General features: G+C 43.5%; 1 protein-coding gene across 1 annotated transcript in view; it reads right to left on the bottom strand.

The window, feature by feature from the left end:
* LOC147005301 (uncharacterized) overlaps nucleotides 1–21396 on the bottom strand; it is a 43756-nt gene that overhangs the window by 20580 nt on the left and 1780 nt on the right. Inside the window, exons 2-4 of the mRNA XM_085836893.1 lie at nucleotides 16594–16664; nucleotides 12714–12810; nucleotides 10858–10959 (exon numbers count right to left, since the gene is read on the bottom strand). Of these exons, the coding sequence (XP_085693019.1) occupies nucleotides 10858–10959; nucleotides 12714–12810; nucleotides 16594–16664 (270 nt within the window). The remainder of the gene's footprint in view (nucleotides 1–10857; nucleotides 10960–12713; nucleotides 12811–16593; nucleotides 16665–21396) is intronic.

Here is a 21396-nt window from a genome sequence, read left to right as displayed (position 1 = left end):
TTCTTGCTCAGTTTTATTTCATGCTACTTTCCTGTCACTGTACAGCGCTTCCCTCTGTGATGCTGACTGTCTGTCCTCTCCAGGCCTGGGCGTGGCTCGTCTGCTTGCTGTGGTCATTTACCACTTGTTTTAAAGCAGATGTGCTTGAACTCTTCATCCGGCAGTTCGCTCACCCCAGTGCCTTTGCACGTGGCACATGAAGATCTACTCAGGGTCTCTAGGATCTTTGCCTTGCCTTCTCATGTCTCTATGTTCTTATTGCATTCATTGTTCTGAAGAGTTTTAGCTTCTTTTTCGGTTGCTACGATAGAATACTTCATCAAGAGCAACGTCAGGAAGAAAAGTGTTATTGAGATGCTGTTTGTCATGGGGAGACATAAAGGTGTAGGAGCTTGAAGTAGCAGCTGGTCAAATAATCGATCAGTAGAGAGCATGCCAGTGCTCAGTCCACTATTTCCATTTCATACAGTCCAGGGTTCCCTCCCCAGGGAATGGTCTCACCGGAAAGCAAGCTGGGTCTTCCTCATTAGTAATCTAATCAAGATCGTCCCCCAGGCATGTCCAGGGGCCCATCTCCCAGGTGACTCCAGAATTTGTCAGGCTGACAACATTAAGGTCTCCTTCCTCCTCCTTCTGAAGCTCAGCCACCAGCACTCCTGTGAGCAGTGAGTCAATGCACAGAAGCCATAGAAACGTGCTTGGAATCAGTTAACAGTGCCTGAGTATGGGAGCACAGAACGGCCAGTTAAACATTCTCTAGAGTAAGCATGAAGTAGCAAAGGGATGAGAGAGGGGAAAGAGGCAGGGGAAGTAGAAACGGAGAAGCAGTAAAGCTATGTGAGTGAAAGGAGGAGGGAGGGGTGTGGGAAATACTGTATGGAGAGAAAGGAAAATGAGATAGGAAGAAGAGAAAAAGGAAGCACAAGTAAAATTCTCAATAATAAAAACATTCAAAAACAAGATTAGACACCTGGAAGAAGTGAAATAAGAGATTAACAATGATAGAGTAAAATCTAGCAAAGTCAACATATGATTAAACGTGTGTATATGTGAGTGTGTGTGTGTGTGTGTGTGTGTGTGTGTGTGTGTGTGTGTGTGTGTGTAGTGGGGCAGGGACAGGAGGGAACACACAGGGGACAAAAGCAAATAAAAACCAAATAAAATATAAATGTTTTTCCCAAAAAAGAATATGCACAAACAAAATTAGATGAATATACAGAGGGGAATAACTAATGAATGTATAAAAATAAAATCTACAAAGATGTTCAGCATTCTTAGTCATCAGACAATGAAAATGAAATCTACTTTGAGATTTGATCTTACGCCAGTCAGAATGGCTAAGATGAATAAAACACATGACAGCTCATGTGTGGAGTAGGGGACACACTCATTCATTGCTGGTGGGAGGGGAAAGTTGTTCAGCCACTATGGAAATCAGTGTGGAGGTTCCTCAGGAAGCCGCGGATAATCGAGTTACTGTGAGATCCAGCCGTGACGTTCCTGGGCACATACCCAAAGGAGTCTGGATTTTACAAAGGAAACACTTGCTCAACTAGGTTCATTGCTGATCTATTCATGATAACCAGGAACCAGAAACAATCTATATGCCCATCAGTAGGGTAAATGGATAAAGGGTACATCTTATATAGTGGAATATTGCTTAGTGGTTAAAAATGAAATAATGAAATTTGCAGGTAAATGGATGTAGCTAGAAAAATGAAATCATCCGTGAGATAATCCAGACTCAGAAAGACAATTGTGTGTATGTATGTATTCACTTATATTTGAAGGTTAGCTGCAATGTCTTCAGTGAGCAGGGTGTAGTCCATGTAAGCACAGAGATTAGTTATAGAGTAAGAACAGATAAGTCTCCCTAGGAAGGGGAAATATTCTAGATAATTACAGATGGACAGGGGGACCTGGCCAGAGAGGATCAAATGGTACAGGGAGTGTGATGTGGGGAGGGGCAGCTAAAACTAAAGGCCATTTGAGGGCTTGTATGCAAACCTAGTACTGAAGAATCTTCTTAAAATATATACATAGATGGAAGAAGTCAGTTGGGGTTGCTCATGCTTTACCTGGGGAGGGGTGCCTCTCAAGTGCATTGGGAATGTGGACAGCAAGCAAAACACTACAGTAGCAGAGAACCTACCTGCCCGCTCTCAAGACCTTGTGAGCATTCTCACCGTGTTGGTGGGATGCACCAGTAGGTATCACGCACACGCTGGCCCTTAGGACCTGCGGGGCTCTGCAGCAGTAAATGGCAGGTGGATGGTTCCAGCACATGCTCTGGCGCAGAAATATCCAATTTCAGGGTAATTTCTATGTGACAAGATCTGCTCCTGGTCATGAGACCTAGCCTCCTGCTGCCTGTGCTCTCTGTCAGTCAGTGCTTAGCCCTCCTCTTCCCCACAGCTGCCTCTATGGGCCTCCCCCTCATGTAGAGGATGTCGAGGGTCGAGCTGAGGTGCCTCACCTTGTGCTTGTCCTAGGCCCTCATGGAAGCTCACTTTAAACAATTGATTTGCTCACAAGGTGTCCCACAGACGCTGTTCCATGAAGCACACAGTGTGACCGAGTGGGAATGATCTGCTGCTAACTCCTGCCAGGGTTCTGCCTGCCTCGACAGCCCACAGCTGGAGCAAAGGCTGGTGAGGCCGTGGGCACTCATGACCACCAGTCTTACCCAGCTTACCTTCTCTGTGTCCTGTGTGTTTTCTGTTCCTTTCTGGTATCTCCGACTTCCTTTTTGGATTTTTATTCTTTATAACTTTCTTTGGGATGAAGCCCATCTTTCCCCATTTGGACTCTCCTCTCCACTGGCTCACACAGAACCAGTCTCTAGTCTGCCATGTGACGAGGGAGTCCTTACATGGCTCTCCTGTGGCTAGATAACTCACATGTGAACAACAGCACCTTGTTTGGATGTTCCATGAGTGTTTTTCCAGTCGTCTACTGAAGGGCATCTTGATTGTCTCCAGTGTATGCAATCATAAAGAGAACTGTCAGAAACATCCACATATAGGTTTTGGTGTAGTGATATTTTCAAGTTATTTGGTAAAATGTCAGGAAGAATTGTTTATTTTTTAAAATTATATTTATTGATTAGTTTCTTAGGGAGAGCATGCTGCCAAAGCATGAGCGTGGAAGTCAAGAGACAGCTTCCAGGGGTCGATCTTCTCCTCTGGAGTGGAGACCCTGGGGAATGGAACTCAGGTGCTCAGGTTGGAAGCAGCTGTCTTTTATCTGCTGAGCCATCTCACTAGCTTCAAGGCTAAGATGTCTCTTCACTCATGTGCATGTGTATTCTGTGACTATGCAGTTGGTGTGCAGGAGTGCCTGGAGACCAAAGGGCGGCTTTGGATTTCCTGGAGTGGAGTTACAGGTGTTCTGAGTCACCCAATGTGGACACCAGGAATTGAACTTAGATCTCTGGAAGAGCAGCTAGTGCCCCTAACCACTGAGCCATCTCTCCAGGCCTTGAATGTTTAGTTTTTTAAGGAACAGCCAAACTTTGTATCCACATGGCTGTACTTGCATTCCACCAGCCTGCTTCCATTGCTCCACATCTTTGCTGGCATTTGGTAATGTCAATATTTAAAAGTTCTTTTAGTAATTGTCTAGTAGTGTTTCCTTGGTAGTTTGCAACTTATTAATGAAGTATGGGTTGCAGAGTAGAAGGCTTCCATGGCTTCATGTTTTTTGTTCAGATGTCTGCTGAATATTTTTTGCTCATCTTCATCTAGTTGCTTCTTATTCCTAAGAGTTCTTTTTATATTTTGAAGATACATCTATTATCATTTTATTTTAAATATTTGTTTATATTATGAGTATGCATGTTTTGCGTATTTTGGCTGTATGTGGACCATACAAATGCCTAGTGTCCAGGGAGACGAGAAGAGTGTGCAGGATCCTTTGGAACCAGAGTTACTGACAGTTGTAAGCCACTATGTGGTGGTGGGAACTGAACCCAAGTCCTCTGCACAAGCCACCTCTGAGCTACCTCTCCAGCTGCCTTAAAACATTTATGTGTATGTGTGTGCCTGCAGATTATGTGCAAGTGTATGCATGCCCGTGTGTGGGAAGCAGGGGAGACCTTGAGAGAATGTGTAAGGAGCAGAGGAAGCGTCAGACCCCAGGGAACCAGCAAAGCCTTCCTCTGGTCCAAGTGTGAGTATTTACAGGAGGTGGACCACTGTGTAAATACTGCAGCTTCCTCTTCCTTATGTTTACAGCCTAACACAGCCCCCTACAGACACCTCCTCCTGAGATTAGCCACCTCTTCCTCTTCCTCCACCTCCTCCTCCTTGTAACCTCACTGAGGTTCTGGGCTGTGTTTAGTTGGTGGCACTCCATCCAGAGAGTATGGCCCACCTGATCCCAGCTTTTCTGTAAGCCCATCTGTGTGCCTGTCCTTTCTTCATTCCTTCATTCCTTCATTCCTTCATTCTTCATTCCTTCATCCTCCAGTCAGGTTTCCAAAGCCAAGCTGATACATCACTTGTGGAGGCCAGAAGGGGGTGTTGGCTCCTCCGGAGCTGTGGTTATAAACATGTCTACTTACTAGGTTTTGTTCTTTTGTTTTTAAAAAGATTTGTTTATTTATTGTATGTATGTGAGTACACTGTCGCTGTCTTCAGACACTCCAGAAGAAGGCATCAGGTCTCATTACAGATGGTTGTGAGCCACCATGTGGTTGCTGGGAATTGAACTAAGGACTCTAGAAGAGCAGTCAGTGCTCTTAACCACCGAGCCATCTCTCCAGCCTCATTTTTCTTTCTTTTAATACAGAGTTTCTCTCTGTGTAATTGCTAAATTTCTTTCATTTAAAAAATTTTGTATAGGATTTTTTACACTTTCTCTGTTAAATTTTATAAAAGCATTTAAATTTTGGGTGCAAATGTAAGTGATATTGTTCTTAAATTTAACTCCACTTGCCTGTTTCTAGCTGACTTTTTAGTGTTTTGTAACCTTGCTATAAATGCTTTTAGGTCCAAGGATATTTTGGCTAATTCTTTTTGATTTCTTGCACAATCATGTAACCTGCAAACAAAGATGCGAACATTTTAGCTCTCCCTCCCAGTTTGCATGTCTCCTGTTTTCTTCCCTGCCCCTTGCACTGGCTATGCCCCCCACCCTGTCCCTGCTCCAGCGTTGGGAAGCAGAGGTGAGTGGAGCACTGGACAGGGCAGCTACATGAGAACAACTTATTAAAAAGATGAAATCAAATGCCCACAAGACAAAACTATAATACCTTTTGTATGAAGGTGGAGTTGAGAGTGAAGTCGAGGGTGGCAGAGGCTGATGAGAGAGGAATTATGGGATGGGGTGGGGGAGGAATATAATCAAAAGACACTGAATTCATGTATGGAATTGTTCAAAGAACTGACAAACATATTAAAATGAGCAGAGGAGATCTTTTAAAGGGTGACTTGAGAGCATAAAAATAAGGGTCTGGCCATTCAAAAGCTGAAATAAAAGTTTTTTTTTCTTTTTTAAATATATATTTTGTAGTTTCAGCAGTGCACACATGTGACCAAACTCGTCTCCCCTCTGCTGCACCCTCCCGGAGCGTGCTGTTGTGTTTCAACCTGAGAAGGCAGGCTTTACAGTTTTACTCTCTATAAGACATAGCCTCATTTCCCAGAAAACAGAACCACAGCACCATCTAAACAGTTCATTGTCATTTACCTAATATCTCCATTTCAGACAAACGTCTCAAAAGCAAGCCATGGTTCTTCTCCTGGGATGCCAGCGTCCACAGGTGCATGCTGGTTTGGATGGACACATTTCTTCAGCTTCATTTAGTCTATGGGTTCTTTTCTATGCCATACTACCTGTCATGGCTATCCTATCTTACCTTTGTTACCCACACTTAAATGTATTTAACTGTGCATGTCAACCGCTCTATTTCCAGGGAATTAGAAAAGGATGTGAAACTGCTTCAGAGTCAGGCTTGGTGTTTCTGAGAGAGTGTTCAGATGTGTGCTGTGTGCTTCTGTCCTATCAGACTGGTGATATTCCCTCCCTCCTCCCTCCCCAGGGTTCCGGCTGGCCTCTGCCTCCAGAGTGCTGGGATTAAAGGTGTGTCCACCACACCAGCTGATGGTCTCTTTTTTTAAACTTAAGAAGGACTACTGAGGCATCTGCTTTGGCAGCACACACTAAACTGGAATGATACGGAGATAAGCATTCCCCCTGAGCAATAGTGACAAAGACATTTGTGATCTGTTCCAGGTAAAAGAAATGGGGGATCTGGAGAGATGGCCCAGTTGTCGGGTTAGTGCTTGCTGCTGCTGTAGAAGACCTCTGCTCTGATCCCAGCATCTACACTGGGCAGCTCCCATCTGCCTTACATTCCAGATCATGGGATCCAGTGCCCTCTTCTGGTCTCCATGGACATTGCATTCATGGGCGTTCATAGGTACAGACGCATATCATAAATAAAAAGAAATGAAATAACTGTTAAAAAGAAAAAAAAAAAGACAATGCAAAAACCAGTGGGGTTGGGTATTTCAGACCCATCTTTTAAATGATTAAGTTCCTGATCAGCTTTTTCCTTGTTTCTGATCATTTCTTTTCTTTTCTTTTTTTTTTCCCTTTGGGTTTTTTTTTTTTAAAGATTTATTTATTTATTATATGTAAGTACACTGTAGCTGTCTTCAGACACACCAGAAGAGGGAGTCAGATCTCGTTACAGATGGTTGTAAGCCACCATGTGGTTGCTGGGATTTGAACTCCGGACCTTCGGAAGAGCAGTTGGGTGCTCTTACCCACTGAGCCATCTCACCAGCCCTTCTTTGGGTTTTTGAGACAGGGTTTCTCTTTATAGCTCTCTCTGTCCTGGAGCTCACTTTGTAGACCAGGCTGGCCTCGAACTCAGAAATCTGCCTGCCTCTGCCTCCCGAGTGCTGGGATTAAAGGCGTGCGCCACCACGTCCGGCTTCGCTGATCATTTCTTGAACAGAATGTTTTTATTAATCCTTTGAGAATTCCATCCACAATATTTTGACTGTGTTCATTCTCTACTCCTCTCATATATAACTCCTACGTCCTCACTCAGCAAGCTTCATGTTCTCTATTTTCTAACCCACTAGTCCAGTCTGGCTGTCCATGGCTGTGTGACCATTTACCTGGATCGCTCCACCCAACAGGAGTCACACCCTTAAAGAAAAAAAAAACCTGACTGTTCCTCTGATAGAGGCCACAACTGTCTGTAACTGCTCAGGCTGGGGGGGGGGGTCCAGACATTTAGTGATAATAATAATTATATAGGTCCATTATTTTGTTAAGGATGGTAAAACAGTATCAGCACTCCATCATTAACTAGCTGGAATAGATCCATGAAGAAAAATGTAGCATAGCTAATTTAGCTGCGCATGTTGGCTCATTTGTGTGATCTTAGTGTGTGTGACAAGGCAAGAGCACCTTCTGCCACAAGTCTGAGGACAGCCTAGGCTACAGAGCAAGACCCTGTCTCAAACAATGCAAACAAACTAACTCCTACCCACCAAAAAAACAAGAAAAAGGAAAAATACAATTTGACCCATTCAAATTGCTTCCGTTTGCTTCCTTTGAGGTAGAGGCCATATAGAAAGTCAAAGTGAGTGCTTGCCCCTGTCCTGCCTTTAAGCTTTTAGGCCAATGAGAGACAGTGCTCATGTCTTCCAAAGCTGGCTGGTGAGAGGTGCCCCCACTTTGGTACCATCTAGGAATCCTGGAACTGAACATACTTATGTTGTCTCCGGTGTGTGAATTATTCCATCACAGACTAGTGGCAACTGGCTCCTGACTTTGGCTGGTTTTGACTGCTTCGCTATTGCAGGCGTGATAACATGCTCTGGTTTATGTGTCCTCTGTCCTATAGTAAGATCATCCGGACTGCATTCGGTGGGTGACAGTTAGAAACTATAATCTCTCACTTATGTGCTCACTCCTGTTGAGTTGGTCACTGTGTCTCACTTTGTTTTATTAAGTGGATAGGCACAGACTTAAATTTCTTTGTCTTTGGAGACTTGGAAGATTTCACTTGGTTTCTTTGATTTTTCTCTTTATAACTAAGAATATTTATAGCTAAGATTCTTGACTTTTTTTAAATACTTTTTATTAGGTATTTTCCTCATTTACATTTCCAATGCTATCCCAAAAGTCCCCCATACCCTCCCACCCACTCCCCTACCCACCCACTCCCACTTTTTGGCCCTGGCGTTCCCCTGTACTGGGGCATATAAAATTTGCAAGTCCAATGGGCCTCTCTTTCCAGTGATGGCCGACTAGGCCATCTTTCGATACATATGCAGCTAGAGTCAAGAGCTCCGGGGTACTGGTTAGTTCATAATGTTGTTCCACCTATAGGGTTGCAGATCCCTTTAGCTCCTTGGGTACTTTCTCTAGCTCTTCCATTGGGGGCCCTGTGATCCACCCAATAGCTGACTGTGAGCATCCACTTCTGTGTTTGCTAGGCCCCGGCATTGTCTCACAAGAGACAGCTATATCTGGGTCCTTTCAGCAAAATCTTGCTAGTGTAACCAATCGTGTCAGCATTTGGAAGCTGATTATGGGATGGAACCCTGGATATGGCAGGTTCTAGATGGTCCATCCTTTTGTCTCAGCTCCAAACTTTGTCTCTGTAACTCCTTCCATGGGTGTTTTGTTCCCAATTCTAAGAAGGGGCAAAGTGTCCACACTTTGGTTTTCATTCTTCTTGAGTTTCATGCGTTTAGCAAATTGTATCTTATATCTTGGGTATCCTAAGTTTCTGGGCTAATATCCACTTATCAGTGAGTACATATTGTGTGAGTTCCTTTGTGATTGGGTTACCTCACTCAGGATGATACCCTCCAGGTCCATCCATTTGCCTAGGAATTTCATAAATTCATTCTTTTTAATAGCTGAGTAGTACTCCATTGTGTAAATGTACCACATTTTCTGTATCCATTCCTCTGTTGAGGGGCATCTGGGTTCTTTCCAGCTTCTGGCTAGATTCTTGACTCTTAACCAAATTAACATATCTATATAAACCAGTTTCAGAATAGCAATTCCAGTATTATTAGTAACAGGGTGACTCTTGGAAATAAATGTCTTAAAATGTACTTTTAGGTCTCCTTCATTAGGCTGTAATCCCACTAGAAATAGACACTCAAATGACTGCTTCAGACTATTTGACACATATTTTGACATAAAACTTTACCACTGTAACAATGTTAAGTGTGTAATTTGGTGGCACAAGTGCATTTCATTGTTATGTGTTGAAGTAAATCCCCAGCCTCAATAAGCCCATGCACAGAACAAACAACTCAGTTATAATATTTATAAGCTCACACCTAGATTGGGCAGATCTACTCTATTCCCCAGCTATGAGATCCCTTGCTACCTGTGGCTTTTCCAGGCCATGTGGTTCTGCTCCATCTTCCACCTTCTCTTCCTCCATCTTCATCTCTCCTCCTCTGTCTGTCCTCCTTCCTTTTTCTCCCTCTCTAAACCCTCCAGTCCCACCTTTCCCTTCCACTGCCCAATCACAGGCTCTAGTCTTTATTTGACCAGTTAAAATAGGTTGGAGGCTCACTGAAACCACCCGAGTACATCCTTGATCCACTCCTTGTTAGGGCAGCCCCTCTTGAGGAAGCAGAATTAGCATCCAAATACAAACAGCACCAGGACAAGCCACAAGATTTCTCCCTTTTTGTTTAATTAAAAGGCTCTTTTCTCTCAGATATATAGTGAGCACAACTATTACAATTATGTAATTTATAAAGTATAAGATACACTTAACACCCAGTCCATCAATTTTGTCAAATTAGATAAAACACCCTACCATCTATCTTAACTTAAAAGGCTTACAATTTTATATTTGAATTATTTCTTGGTTTTAGCTTGTATACCATCTGAAAACCATCCTCTCAAGTCTATATCATCTCTCTCGATGCTAAACAGCTTGAGTTGGCTATGAGACTACAACCAGTCTCCACCTCTGTTAGAAATTACCTGAAAATATAGAAGCACAAAACACAGCTTCCAAAAGTTAACCAGAATTAACATCAACATACCAACAACCGGGGCAATCCACAGAAGCTATGTGGTGGCCATTAGCCTCCAGATCAACTCCAGCCGCCCACTCCCCTCTCTGCATCTTTTGCAGCTACACTCCACTTTCCATCTTGAGCAAGTTAATTATTCTTGGTACTTCATAGAAACAGAATTACAGAGTGTTTGCCCTTTAGTGACATCTTATTTCATCTAATAAGGACTAGTTTTAAATTCTAATTTAACTGTATTTTCTAATTATACAAAACAATTACATGGTTTAAAAGTCAAATTTTCAACACAGGTTTTATACAGATAACTAGTGTCTCTCTCTGACAGCTCAGCCCTTCTTTTTTTTTTTTTAAATTTATTTATTTTATGTATATGAGTACACTGTAGCTGTCTTCAGACACACCAGAAGAGGGTATTGGATCCCATGGTTATAAGCTACCATGTGGTTGCTCGGAATTGAACTCAGGACCTCTGGAAGAGCAGTCAGTGCTTTTAACCACTGAGCCACCTCTCCAGCCTCAGCTCAGCCCTTCTTTGCTTCCCAGTCCCAGACAGGCAGCCAGTTAAACGTTTTTGGTTTATCTTTTTACTTTTAAACTAAAATAAGCAATTTGTATATTTGTATTTATTCCTTCCCTCTGAAATGGCTGCATAGAAGAATGTGAATGATGCGGCAGCACACCATGCCTGTTCTCTGATGCTCTGGGACACCCCCAGTGTGAGCCTTAGCTCCTCACACACAGTTCTCACCCTTCCCTCCCACTCTTAAGACCGACTCCACAGTTGTGTTGATGAGCTTAGGATACAAGTTGAGGTACATACCATGTGCTGTGCTAGTATTTGTTGAAAATCTGTAGCAAGTGCATTTGAAGGAAAAAAATGTTCTTGTGACATCAAAGGAATTCTTGTAAAAATATCACTAACCTGGGGAAATTAATGGAAATATGTAACCTGTATGGCTAACTCCAAGTGCAGAACAACAGAGTAAATGTTCTATTGAAGCAAAGCATGGCAGAAACGTGAGGCACTGCTGGCATTCTGGTGGCATCTGGTGGCAGGGTATTCTTTCTGCTATAAGACATGGTACTTATCAACACTGTGTGTGGCACAGGCTAGCACAAACCAGAGAGTCACATAGTATGCCTGTAGGTACTTCCTTCTTCCACTGTTACATCCAATCACACAGAGTGAGAACAGGTATTTCCCTGTGTGGACAAGGAAATCTGAGACTTGTGACATTTTCTAAGTTTTGCTCTCATTTTTCTCTCCTGTCCTTGTCTTCAAAATCTACTCAAAAATTACAAAACAATGCTAACCTGCCTTCCCATCAAATGAAAGTTATAAGATATTCCAGCACCTCAGAACAGAATCCCAACAACTGTTTGTTCTTAGCATTGTATCTCTCAGAAATACTGGTGCAAACGACCTGGGTAGCGGTTTTGTGTTGCCTTCTTTTCAGAGGGCAGTGAAGCTGGGCAAGGAGGAAAAATGTGGCAAATATTCAGTGAAATCACTAAATGCTTTTCTCTCCTAGCTGAACTCTCAACTGTCAATGCAGAGAGCGACAATCTTCAGGCCACACCATCTGACTTTATATACAGTTGCAGTGGGAGCTGTGGCAATGTTACACGTGCTCTGAGCAGATATAATATATGCACAATGTGATGGACAATAACTATTAGTAACTGTAGCAGACCTAATGGAGTCAATATTTTTATTAAACTATTTATCTTACTTACGTATTTACAAATATATAGAGTTGAAGATTGGGAACATGTACTTTTATAAACAAGAACCAGGGACTGGAGAGATGCCCAGCAGCCAAGAGCACTTGCTGCTCTTGCAGAGGACCCAGGCTCAGTTCCCAGCACCCACCCTGTGGCCCTCAACCATCTGTAGTCACAGTTCTAGGGGACCTGGTGCCCTCTTCTGACCTCCATGGAGACTGTACCATGTGATGCACTTGTATACATGCAGGCAAAAGACTTACAGACATAAAATAAAAATAAGGAGCTACTGTAGCACTTGCCAGAAGAGTGGCTTAGCTCTAGTATGTCTTTAGCCTGCCTTTTCTGAGCTCTCCTATTGGCTGAGAGCAGATCTGGAGCAAAGTACTATCTACTGCAGTTAGCCTTGTATAAACATAAAAAGTTTCACTCTACCATAACTTATACTTGCTGGCAACTGTGTCACAATTGTCCCTAAAGATACTATATCTTTATTTAAAAACAATATTTCCTGTGTGGAATGTGCTGGGGGATCTAGGCTTGGCTGGAGGGGGTGGGAAGTGAATATGATTGAATGTTTGTAACTCTCAGAGAATAAAAATAATATTTATTTTCATTCACCCCTTATAATTGATTTATTTATATAGTATAACACACTGTAACAGAAGTGTCTCTAAAATATTGTTCTAAAATATTCGGTCACTGACCTCCCCATGCATATAGTTATTTGTGAAGTCTATGTCCTAATGTAGTTTAATTTCTTAAGTTTAAAAAGAAGGCAAGTATAACAAGATGTTTTAACAGGTCTCAGTGGAAGGTCTCTGTAGTGCCCACTTTAGAGTTAGAGGCAGATAAGCAAGTGACAGACACCATTACTAATGAACTATAGGACAGAGACCTCGAAACATCAGTAACTTAAAATGTCAACACAACAGTGTAAACATTACTTACTTTTTTAAGAAATGCAGATGGTGCCATAGTATCCAAGCCATTGTCTGTAGCACACAAATAAGTGATTCCATCAATAAAGAGAGTATGGTAGACATAGCTTTGAAAAGAATACATCTATTTATAATATTGAAGAAATTACTTATCCATACACTGAATTACTTCTTTTTCATTTAGAAGCAGTCACTATGGTACAAAAACTATATACATAATGTATATGTAACTTTTTTTTGAGACAAGACTTCACGATGTAGGCTGCCTTTCTACTTGCTGTGTAGCCCAGGTTAACCTCAGACTTTGCCAGTGCTGCTTCCAGAGTGCTCGGGTTACAGGCCTGCACCATTTCACTTGGAAAGACAGGCGACTCTCTGGTTTTTCAGGTCAAAGTCTTGCTTTGTGGCTCAGGTGGCCTTGAGCTCAGAGCAGTCCTCTTGCCTCGGTCTCCCAGGTACTGAGATTACAGGAGAGCTTTTATATATTTCAAAAACTAGACTACATTAAGTTGAAAGTGTACACAATTTATATATAGTTAAAGTTGCATCAATGTGAAGAAATCACACTAAAGGGGAAATGTGATGATCTGATAGGATTTATTATACAGACTTGATATGTCTTTAATGAAAGTGAAATAACAAGTCTGAATCTCATCTGACCAAGGAGAAAATACCCTGTCATTGACTTCTACTTCCATACACTGTTAGGTGGCTATAGTACTTCTTGGCTTTCCGATATGATAATTTAGACTCTCAAGCTATGAACTACCAATGCCGTGTAGTCTAGAGGACAGGACAAGCAGGGAAAGGAGAATGAAACTGTTAACCGTTTGCTGAAGTATGCATTGTCCTGACAATGTCAGCTTCTAGGCTGCTGCCAGGCTCTTGGGGAGCGCCTCCATTGTTCACTGCTTGGTGCCCAGATTGCGGTCTTTATGAATACAGCGTGAACTGGCAGGTTTTGTGTGTCAACTTGACACAAGGTGGAGTTATCACAGAGAAAGGAGGAAATGCCTCCATGAGATCTAGCTGTAAGGCATTTTCTTAATTAGTGATCAAAGTTGGAGGGCCCACTGTGGGTCGTTCCATCCCTGGGCTGGTGGTCCTGGGTTCTGTAAGAAAGCAAGCTGAGCAAGCCAGGGGAAGCAAGCGAGTAAGCAGCACTCCTCCATGGCCTCTGCATCAGCTCCTGCTTCCTGCCCTGTGTGAGTTCCTGTCCTGACTTCCTTTGGTGATGAACAGCAATGTGGAAGTGTGAGCTGAATAAACCCTTTCCTTCTCAACTTGCTTCTTGGTCCTGATGTTTGTGTAGGAATAGAAACCCTGACTAAGACACAGAGTCTCCAAATGGTTAACAGGCAACAGACTTGACCAAATATTAAATTGGATATACCTGACAATGAGAAATTCAAGAAATAGATTACATGAATAAAATATGTCACCCAGGATGCCCCTCGCTCTCAATGCACCTGCCCTCTTCTTCCCAGTGCTGGGGTTCCAGGCATAAGCGACCATATCTGGTTTATGTTTAATGATCTTGAAAGAATTTATTAAAAAAGAATGGCCACTTCCACCATCTACTTCAGAGTGTGGTTTTTTAAGACTCTTGACACCCGATGTGAAATGAAGGAGTATTTTAACTTTATGCTTAGAATATTATTAATAACACCTGGAGGCTATTTTTAACATTTAAAAAAGCAAATACTTGGTATCTAGAACATATGTTAGCTGACAAAAGCTTGTTAAAGTCTCCCACGCGCACATGCTACAATGAGAGAAGTATGAATACCTATATTTGTTACATAAGAAATTCCTAAAGAAGCAGTCCTTGTAGGAAAGAAAGAAAAAGAAAAGGAAATTATAAACCCACACCTTGTTCACAGTGCTTGTCTATCTATAGGGGGAGAGAGCAGAGTGGAGAAAATCAGAAATGAAGATTAGACCTGGAAGGAAACTTGCTCTGGGTTTCGTTTGGAAGCACATGTTGTTTTGTGTAAGTACAGATGCTATTCAGCAAAAGCTTTCAAAGAAACAATCATTAGAAATTAAACAAAAAGAGAAAGATGACTTTGTGTCTAGTGGCCCGAACAAAAATGATGGTGGCTGGTTATGTTAGGAAGGGAGAGGCAAAGACTCACTGATTGATTGGCTACAGAAGAGAGGAAGAGGAAGACCCTGAAGGCTGCAGGCACTAGGAACTGAGTCTAGATGGCTGCTGACATCTCAGATGCAAATGTAACAAGGTATTAAACACCACCAAGCACCAACAGTCTTGCTGAGGACTGAGCCTCTGGACCTGGCAGCTTGGAGCACGGGGGATCTGTGTTTGAAAAGTCAGCAAACCTAGACAATGAGGAACTCTAAATTCTTTAACAGCAATAACCTGTATGGAAAGGGATGGAAGGAGAATGTGCAGGTTTGAAGAACGTAAAAGGAATAACACTGGAAGCAGGCAGGGCTGGCCTGTCACTGAGAACCTTTCAGGTCCTAAGGCCACTAGGAAATGCTTCTGCAGACCCAGGTGGTTGATCTCAGGAAGGGAGGGGGTGACTGACAGGGCAGGCTGCTTTTTAGGAATAGGTGGCAGCTACTGTTGGGAGAAATACCTTATAATACTTCAAAAGCTATAGGCTTTTTATTTTGTTTAACATAGATTTTGCTAAGTTTCCAAGGTGACCTGCAACTCCTTGAGTAGCTGGGACCACATGGGCCACATGGCCTGGATTTGTTCTTTGTAACTATGTTTTTTTGTTTGTTTTTTGTTTTTTTTGACAAGCTAAAAGAAACTCATTTTTATTAAAAAGAAGAAGAAGAGGAGGGAAGGAAGGAAAGAAAAAAAGGACAGACAGACCTACTGACCAGCTTAGCATGGTGACCCTCACTAGTAATCCCAGCACTTGGAAGGCTGAGGCAAGAGGATTTCCATGAGTTCAAGGTTAGCCTGGGCTACCCTGTCTCAAACAATAACAATAACAACAACAGGTGAGCAATCTAAAGTAACAAATGCTCTTAATTTGCCCGCCTGTTTTTTTAAGACTGGTCTAGAATATATGAAATATCCCAAGTAAAATTTAATAGCAATGACTCTCTTTATTGGTATTAGTAAATACATCTTTTTAAGGCATTTTTTATTAGATATTTTCTTCATTTACATTTCAAATCCTATCCCCAAAGCCCCCTATACCCTCCACCCACCCTGCTCCCCAACCCACCCACTCCCGCTTCCTGGCCCTGGCATTCCCCTGTACTGGGGCATATGATCTTTGCAATACCAAAGGCCTCTCTTCCCATTGATGGCCAACTAGGCAATCCTCTGCTACATATGCAACTAGAGACATAGCTCTGGGGGGGCAGGTACTGGTTAGTTCATATTGTTGTTCTTCATATAGGGTTACAGACCCCTTCAGCTCCTTGGGTACTTTCTCTAGCTCCTTCATTAGGGGCCCTGTGTTCCATCCAATAGATGACTGTGAGCATCCACTTCTGTAAGTAAATACATCTTAAAGTAGAAGTTTGTTTGTTTCTTTTTCTTTCTTTCTTTTTTTTTTTTGATGAATGAAATTTTTTAGGTATACCAAAAGCCATTGAGAATAACAGAATAACAGAACACTCTTTTAGCCTCACAGCTCAACAAGGACGTTTCCTATAGTGATGTCCATATACTCTTCTTCAGTTGCATGACCCTCCCTTCCCTTTGCATAGGCAGCCATTGTCCTGAACTCAACAGCTATCATTTCATTCACGCTTTCACACTTTCACACACACAGTTTCCCTTCCTGTGAGGTTGGCCTGTAGTGTGTGCAATGCCTGTAACTCTTCTCATGTCGTCCTTAGACTCATTAGCTGGAAGTAGACCGATTAAGAGAAGACTGGTGGCTGAGCGCACTTACCTTCCTATTTGAATGATGGTCGTTGGCTCAGCTTTCAGAAGCGCTTGTCTAAGCACCTTTGCAGCCGCTTCCTAGGAGAAAAGTCAGCGTTTATTTTGGAGAAGACTGCAGGACCTCCTCAGTGTCCTCCTAAAATTACCAACGTCTGATTAGCTTACTAAGGAAACCTTTTCCCAAGAGAATTATGTGGTATGACTTACGCATGATTATGTAAGATGCCATACAATACTTGTGTGAATTCAAGGAAAATATATTACACACATGCACATGTTAGTATGCAAATATAGGCTGCATTAGATAATCTTGTCTTTACAGTCAGATATCCTGTAAGGCTTCAAGGCTGGGCAGCAGTAGCTAATCAAGTATCTTTTCTTTTCTTTCTTTTTCTTCCCTCCCCTGGAGGAGCAAGTCCAGGACCTAGTCAAGTGAGCTAAACTCTTGGGGTATACAGGTGGCTTGCTTCTGCACTCTCCCGCACAAGTCCCCCTTCCTCCCTAGGCTCTCTCCTACAGCAAGCACGGTGGGGTGGGGTGGTGGGGGCACAGGTGGCTTGCCTCTGCAGTTTCCCTCAGAAGTTCTGCTTTCCCCAACTCCTGCTCCCCACACTCTGCAACAAACACAGGGATTCTTCACCCACCCTCCCTGGCTGCTCCGAGAGGACTCAAGGAGCCATGGGTGCCAGATTGAGTGAGACAAATGACAAAACTCCCCAGCTCCTGTGGTGCTGAGACTGGAGCACCACTCTCCCTGATAACTGGCTGGGCTCTTCCCAGGTGCAGCTGATGCCTGTCATTGGAAAAAGGAGATTAGGGTCCCACGTTTAAATCATAGAAGAAAGGTGATCAGAGGTCACAGACAGTTATGGTCAGCCATAAAACTAGTTCTGATAGCCCCATAAAAGACAATCTTTGTTTTGTTTTTTTGAGACAGGGTTTCTCTGTGTAGCCCTGGCTGTCCTGGAACTCACTCTGTAGACCAGGCTGGTCTTGAACTCAGAAATCTGCCTGCCTCTGCCTCTGCCTCTGCCTCTGCCTCTGCCTCTGCCTCTGCCTCTGCCTCTGCCTCTGCCTCTGCCTCTGCCTCTGCCTCTGCCTCTGCTGGGATTAAAGGCGTGCGCCAGCACTGCCCAACAAAAGACAATCTTTAAGTCAGAAGAATCCCCCTCTCAGCCTCACGATTCAGCCTTACCAAATGGTGTCCTGTCTGAATTATGACTTACCTCACCCGCCTCCCCTCCCCTTCACCCTAAGCATTCAAAGAATTTCTAACAATGCTATACATATAAGTGCTAAGACACCCAAGCTTGTGGTTGCACTCCTGTCCTATGCTGTGAGAAGGCTTTCAATCTGAGTCTGACTTACACAGAAGACTTACACAGGACAGAGGCGGACTCTACCGTTCTTGAGCTCTCCCGGGTTCCCCTCGGAATCAGGGCATAACACCCTCAAGTGTCTTTTTGATGTCAGTTATGTAATAAAACTATATGTAAAATGTTTTGGGACTGGAGATATGGCTCCACTGCCAAAACCATGTGTGTAAACACAAAGACCAGAGTTCAGATCTCAACACTCACGTAAGAAGCCAGGAATGATCCCAGGTATGCCCATATGGGGTGTGGGGGAGGAAATGGGGAAGAAAGAGGGATCCCTACAGTATGCTAACTGCCAGCCTGGCTGAAAAATGCAAACTTCAAGCCCAGGGAGAGACCTTGCCTCAACAAGAATAAGGTGCAGTGGTAGGACACTTGATGCTTTCCTCTGGCCTTTGAGTGCACACAAGCAAGCATACAATTCTCGTACATACACTCAGCACACACACACACACACACACACACACACACACACACACACTCTAAGTTGTATGTGTCTGCGTGCTCATTTGTGTGGATGTGGACACTATAGGATGTGTCAGGTATGCGTGAGCTTCCGAGGACTCTCCTGTCTCGCTCCCATCTGTGCACAGGTGTGCTACAGTTACAGATGTTCTCAGCTAGGAGTGTGGCTTTTACCTGAGTTCTGGGGATGTGAACTCAGGCCCTCGCACTCACACAGCTAGTGTTTGTATCCACTGGGACTTCTCATCCCAGTGTGTATATAATTACATACACATTATATACATCCCAGGGTGTATATAAATAAACTGGGGCTGGCAAGATGGCTCAGCAGGTAAGAACACTGACTACTTTTCCGAAGGTCCTGAGTTTAAAGCCCAGCAACCACATGTGGCTCACAACCACTGTAATGAGATCTGATGCCCTCTTCTGGTGTGTCTGAAGACAGCTACAGTGTACTTATGTATAATAATATATCTTTGGGCCAGAGCGAGCAGGGACTGAGTGAGTAGACTTGACTGGAGTGAGTGGGATTGACTGGAGAGAGCAGAGGTTCTAAAAATTCAATTTCCAACAACCACACAAAGGTTTGCAACCTGTTCAGCTACAATGTACTCATATACATAAAATAAATAAATAAATCTTAAAAAAAACCCTATTGATGGATTAAGAACATATATCTTTTATTTACTTATCAAATTGCTATCCATGATTGTTCCCTCAATGCTTAAACCTTCTTTTTTGCCGGTATCTGTGGGGTGCATTCTGCTACTTGTGGGGCTCGCATGTGGAACTCAGAGGACACCTTTTGGGAGTTGGCTCTCTCCATCTACCTTTAGGGAGGTTCTAGGTGCCAGGGATCTAACTCAGGTCATTAGGCTGGCAGCAGGGTCACTACCCACTGAGCCATCTCACCAATCCTACTCATCTCTCTTTAAGACACTAATATTTGCCAGGAACTCTTGTACCTGCCTACTCCTTATGCAGGTGATTCCTTGGGGAAAAATGTAAGATGCTCTAGTTATGCAGAATACCTTATTGTCCATTAAGTGGAATCCCATTATTTTGTTTTAAAAGCACGAAAGGAATCTGAAAGTTACCTAAGACACCATGGATAGCCACACTCCTAGTTAACTTTTTAATTTTTCACAAACTAACACTTTAAGTAGAAACCGTTATGGACAAGCAGAGCCTATGGATGAATGGTAGACAGTAACTGCTGCTGCCTGAAGTGCCAGGAAGACATTTTCTAGGATAGACTTGCCTGAGACACTTGAAAAATTAAAGGGATACAACATTTCTGTCGCATCACTACTAGTCACAAAACACACTTTTACACCCCCAAGTGTTTCTTCTGCATAATATACATTATGGTGTCACTGCAAGACTAAAAAATGACAGCAGGAGACTGAGTATGTGACGAAGTGGACTCCTGTGTTTCTGAAATTCATATGCTATGGATCATCCACTGACTCATCAGGGGGCTTCGGGAAGAAGGAAGACAGTGAGCAGGTGACTTCTAGAATTCAGTCTGACCTTGGAATCCTGGAACACAGCTCATTGGCTCTTGTGATTAAGTTTGGTACTAATTTTTTTCAAATAAAAACTCTCTCTCTCTTTCTGTGTGTGTGTGTGTGAGAGAGAGAGAGACAGAGACAGAGACAGAGAGACAGAGAGAGAGGGGGGAGAGAGAGAGGGAGAGAGGGGGAGAGAGAATGAATGAGTGTCTCTGGCACTGTGGGAAGCCATGGCACCCTTTCTAATCCTAACAGTCCCTTACCACTCTCCTACCAGAGCTGTACTTTGTGCTCTGTGGTTGGCTTTTTACACAGCAGGCAATCTGTACCTGTAACCCACGTCTGGATCACAGATTGCTTCTTCCCTCTTGTGTTCTTACCTCCTGTGTGTTTCAAGGGAGAGGCCACTTGATCTCTGATAACCTTCGACTTCTCTTAATAGAGTGTGTTGGGACCTTACAGTGTGTTATGAGTTCTTTGCATTCGATTAGGAAGGAACACAGAGTTGAAACACTCCCTTTCCTGAAATTTGATGGCAGAGACAGGCAAGAAGAAGATTGCAGTTCATCTGGGTTAAGTTGTTTGGTGGAGAGATGCCAGTTAGCCTAGGCATAGAGACAAGGAAAAAATGAGAAAAGTCTCAAAGTACCGATGAGACTACATTGCCCCAAAGTGAAGAACAGTGCTTTCCAGGCAGAGGTCCCAGAAGCACAGAGGCCACCTTGGGGGCTGTGGTAAGAGGGCGAAGTTCAGGGCAGCAGAGGGTTGGGCCCAATTGCATGAAGGAAGGAGAGAGCAGTGGAAACATCCATCCATGTGGGGAGGGCCTGACTGCCAAGTGGAGGAGTGACTGCTTCACTCTGAATGCATCACAGGAGAGCACTGTTGCTTCACGCCCGAATGCATCAGAGGGGAGAGGCATTGCAGGCACGTTGGGGAATGGTCACTTGAGCAGCAGTGTGGAAGCAGCCTTTGAGGAAGACACTTCAGGAGGCACTCGGTAAGCTTGGTGAGAAGAAATCAGGGCTGGAATGAACAAGTGGTTTAGGAAGAGAGATCTGGGATCCAGGTGTGTTCAGGAGACAGAACACACAGGTGATGGCGGAACAGACGTGAAGAGGAGAGGAGGGTGACTCAGTCTCCACTCTGAGAGCCTCCAGAGGGAAACTCAAGCCTGGTGGCTCATGAAGGAAAACCGGTAGAGGGTGTATTTGGTTTTGTTTGCGTGCCTGCTATCAGGCCATGCAACTCCGAAGGGAAGGAGCTTTGGAAGTGAACGATGCCACAGGAGTGTCTGTGTCCAGCTAAGAAGCACTGCAGCAAGAATCCCAGTGTGGAAGGGACTGGCAAAGAGAAGAACATCAGAAGGAGGCTGAACTGCATGCTTGCGCACCCACGCTCCCTCCATCCCCTCAAAGCAAGAGGCTGTCCCTCTGATCAAGGCTCACACCTCTC

This window comes from Mus caroli, unplaced genomic scaffold (genome assembly GCF_978045245.1).
Source record: "Mus caroli unplaced genomic scaffold, Mus_caroli_1 scaffold_4, whole genome shotgun sequence".
NCBI classification, from domain to species: Eukaryota; Metazoa; Chordata; class Mammalia; order Rodentia; family Muridae; genus Mus; species Mus caroli.
This window is presented reverse-complemented; position numbering and strand designations above follow the sequence as displayed.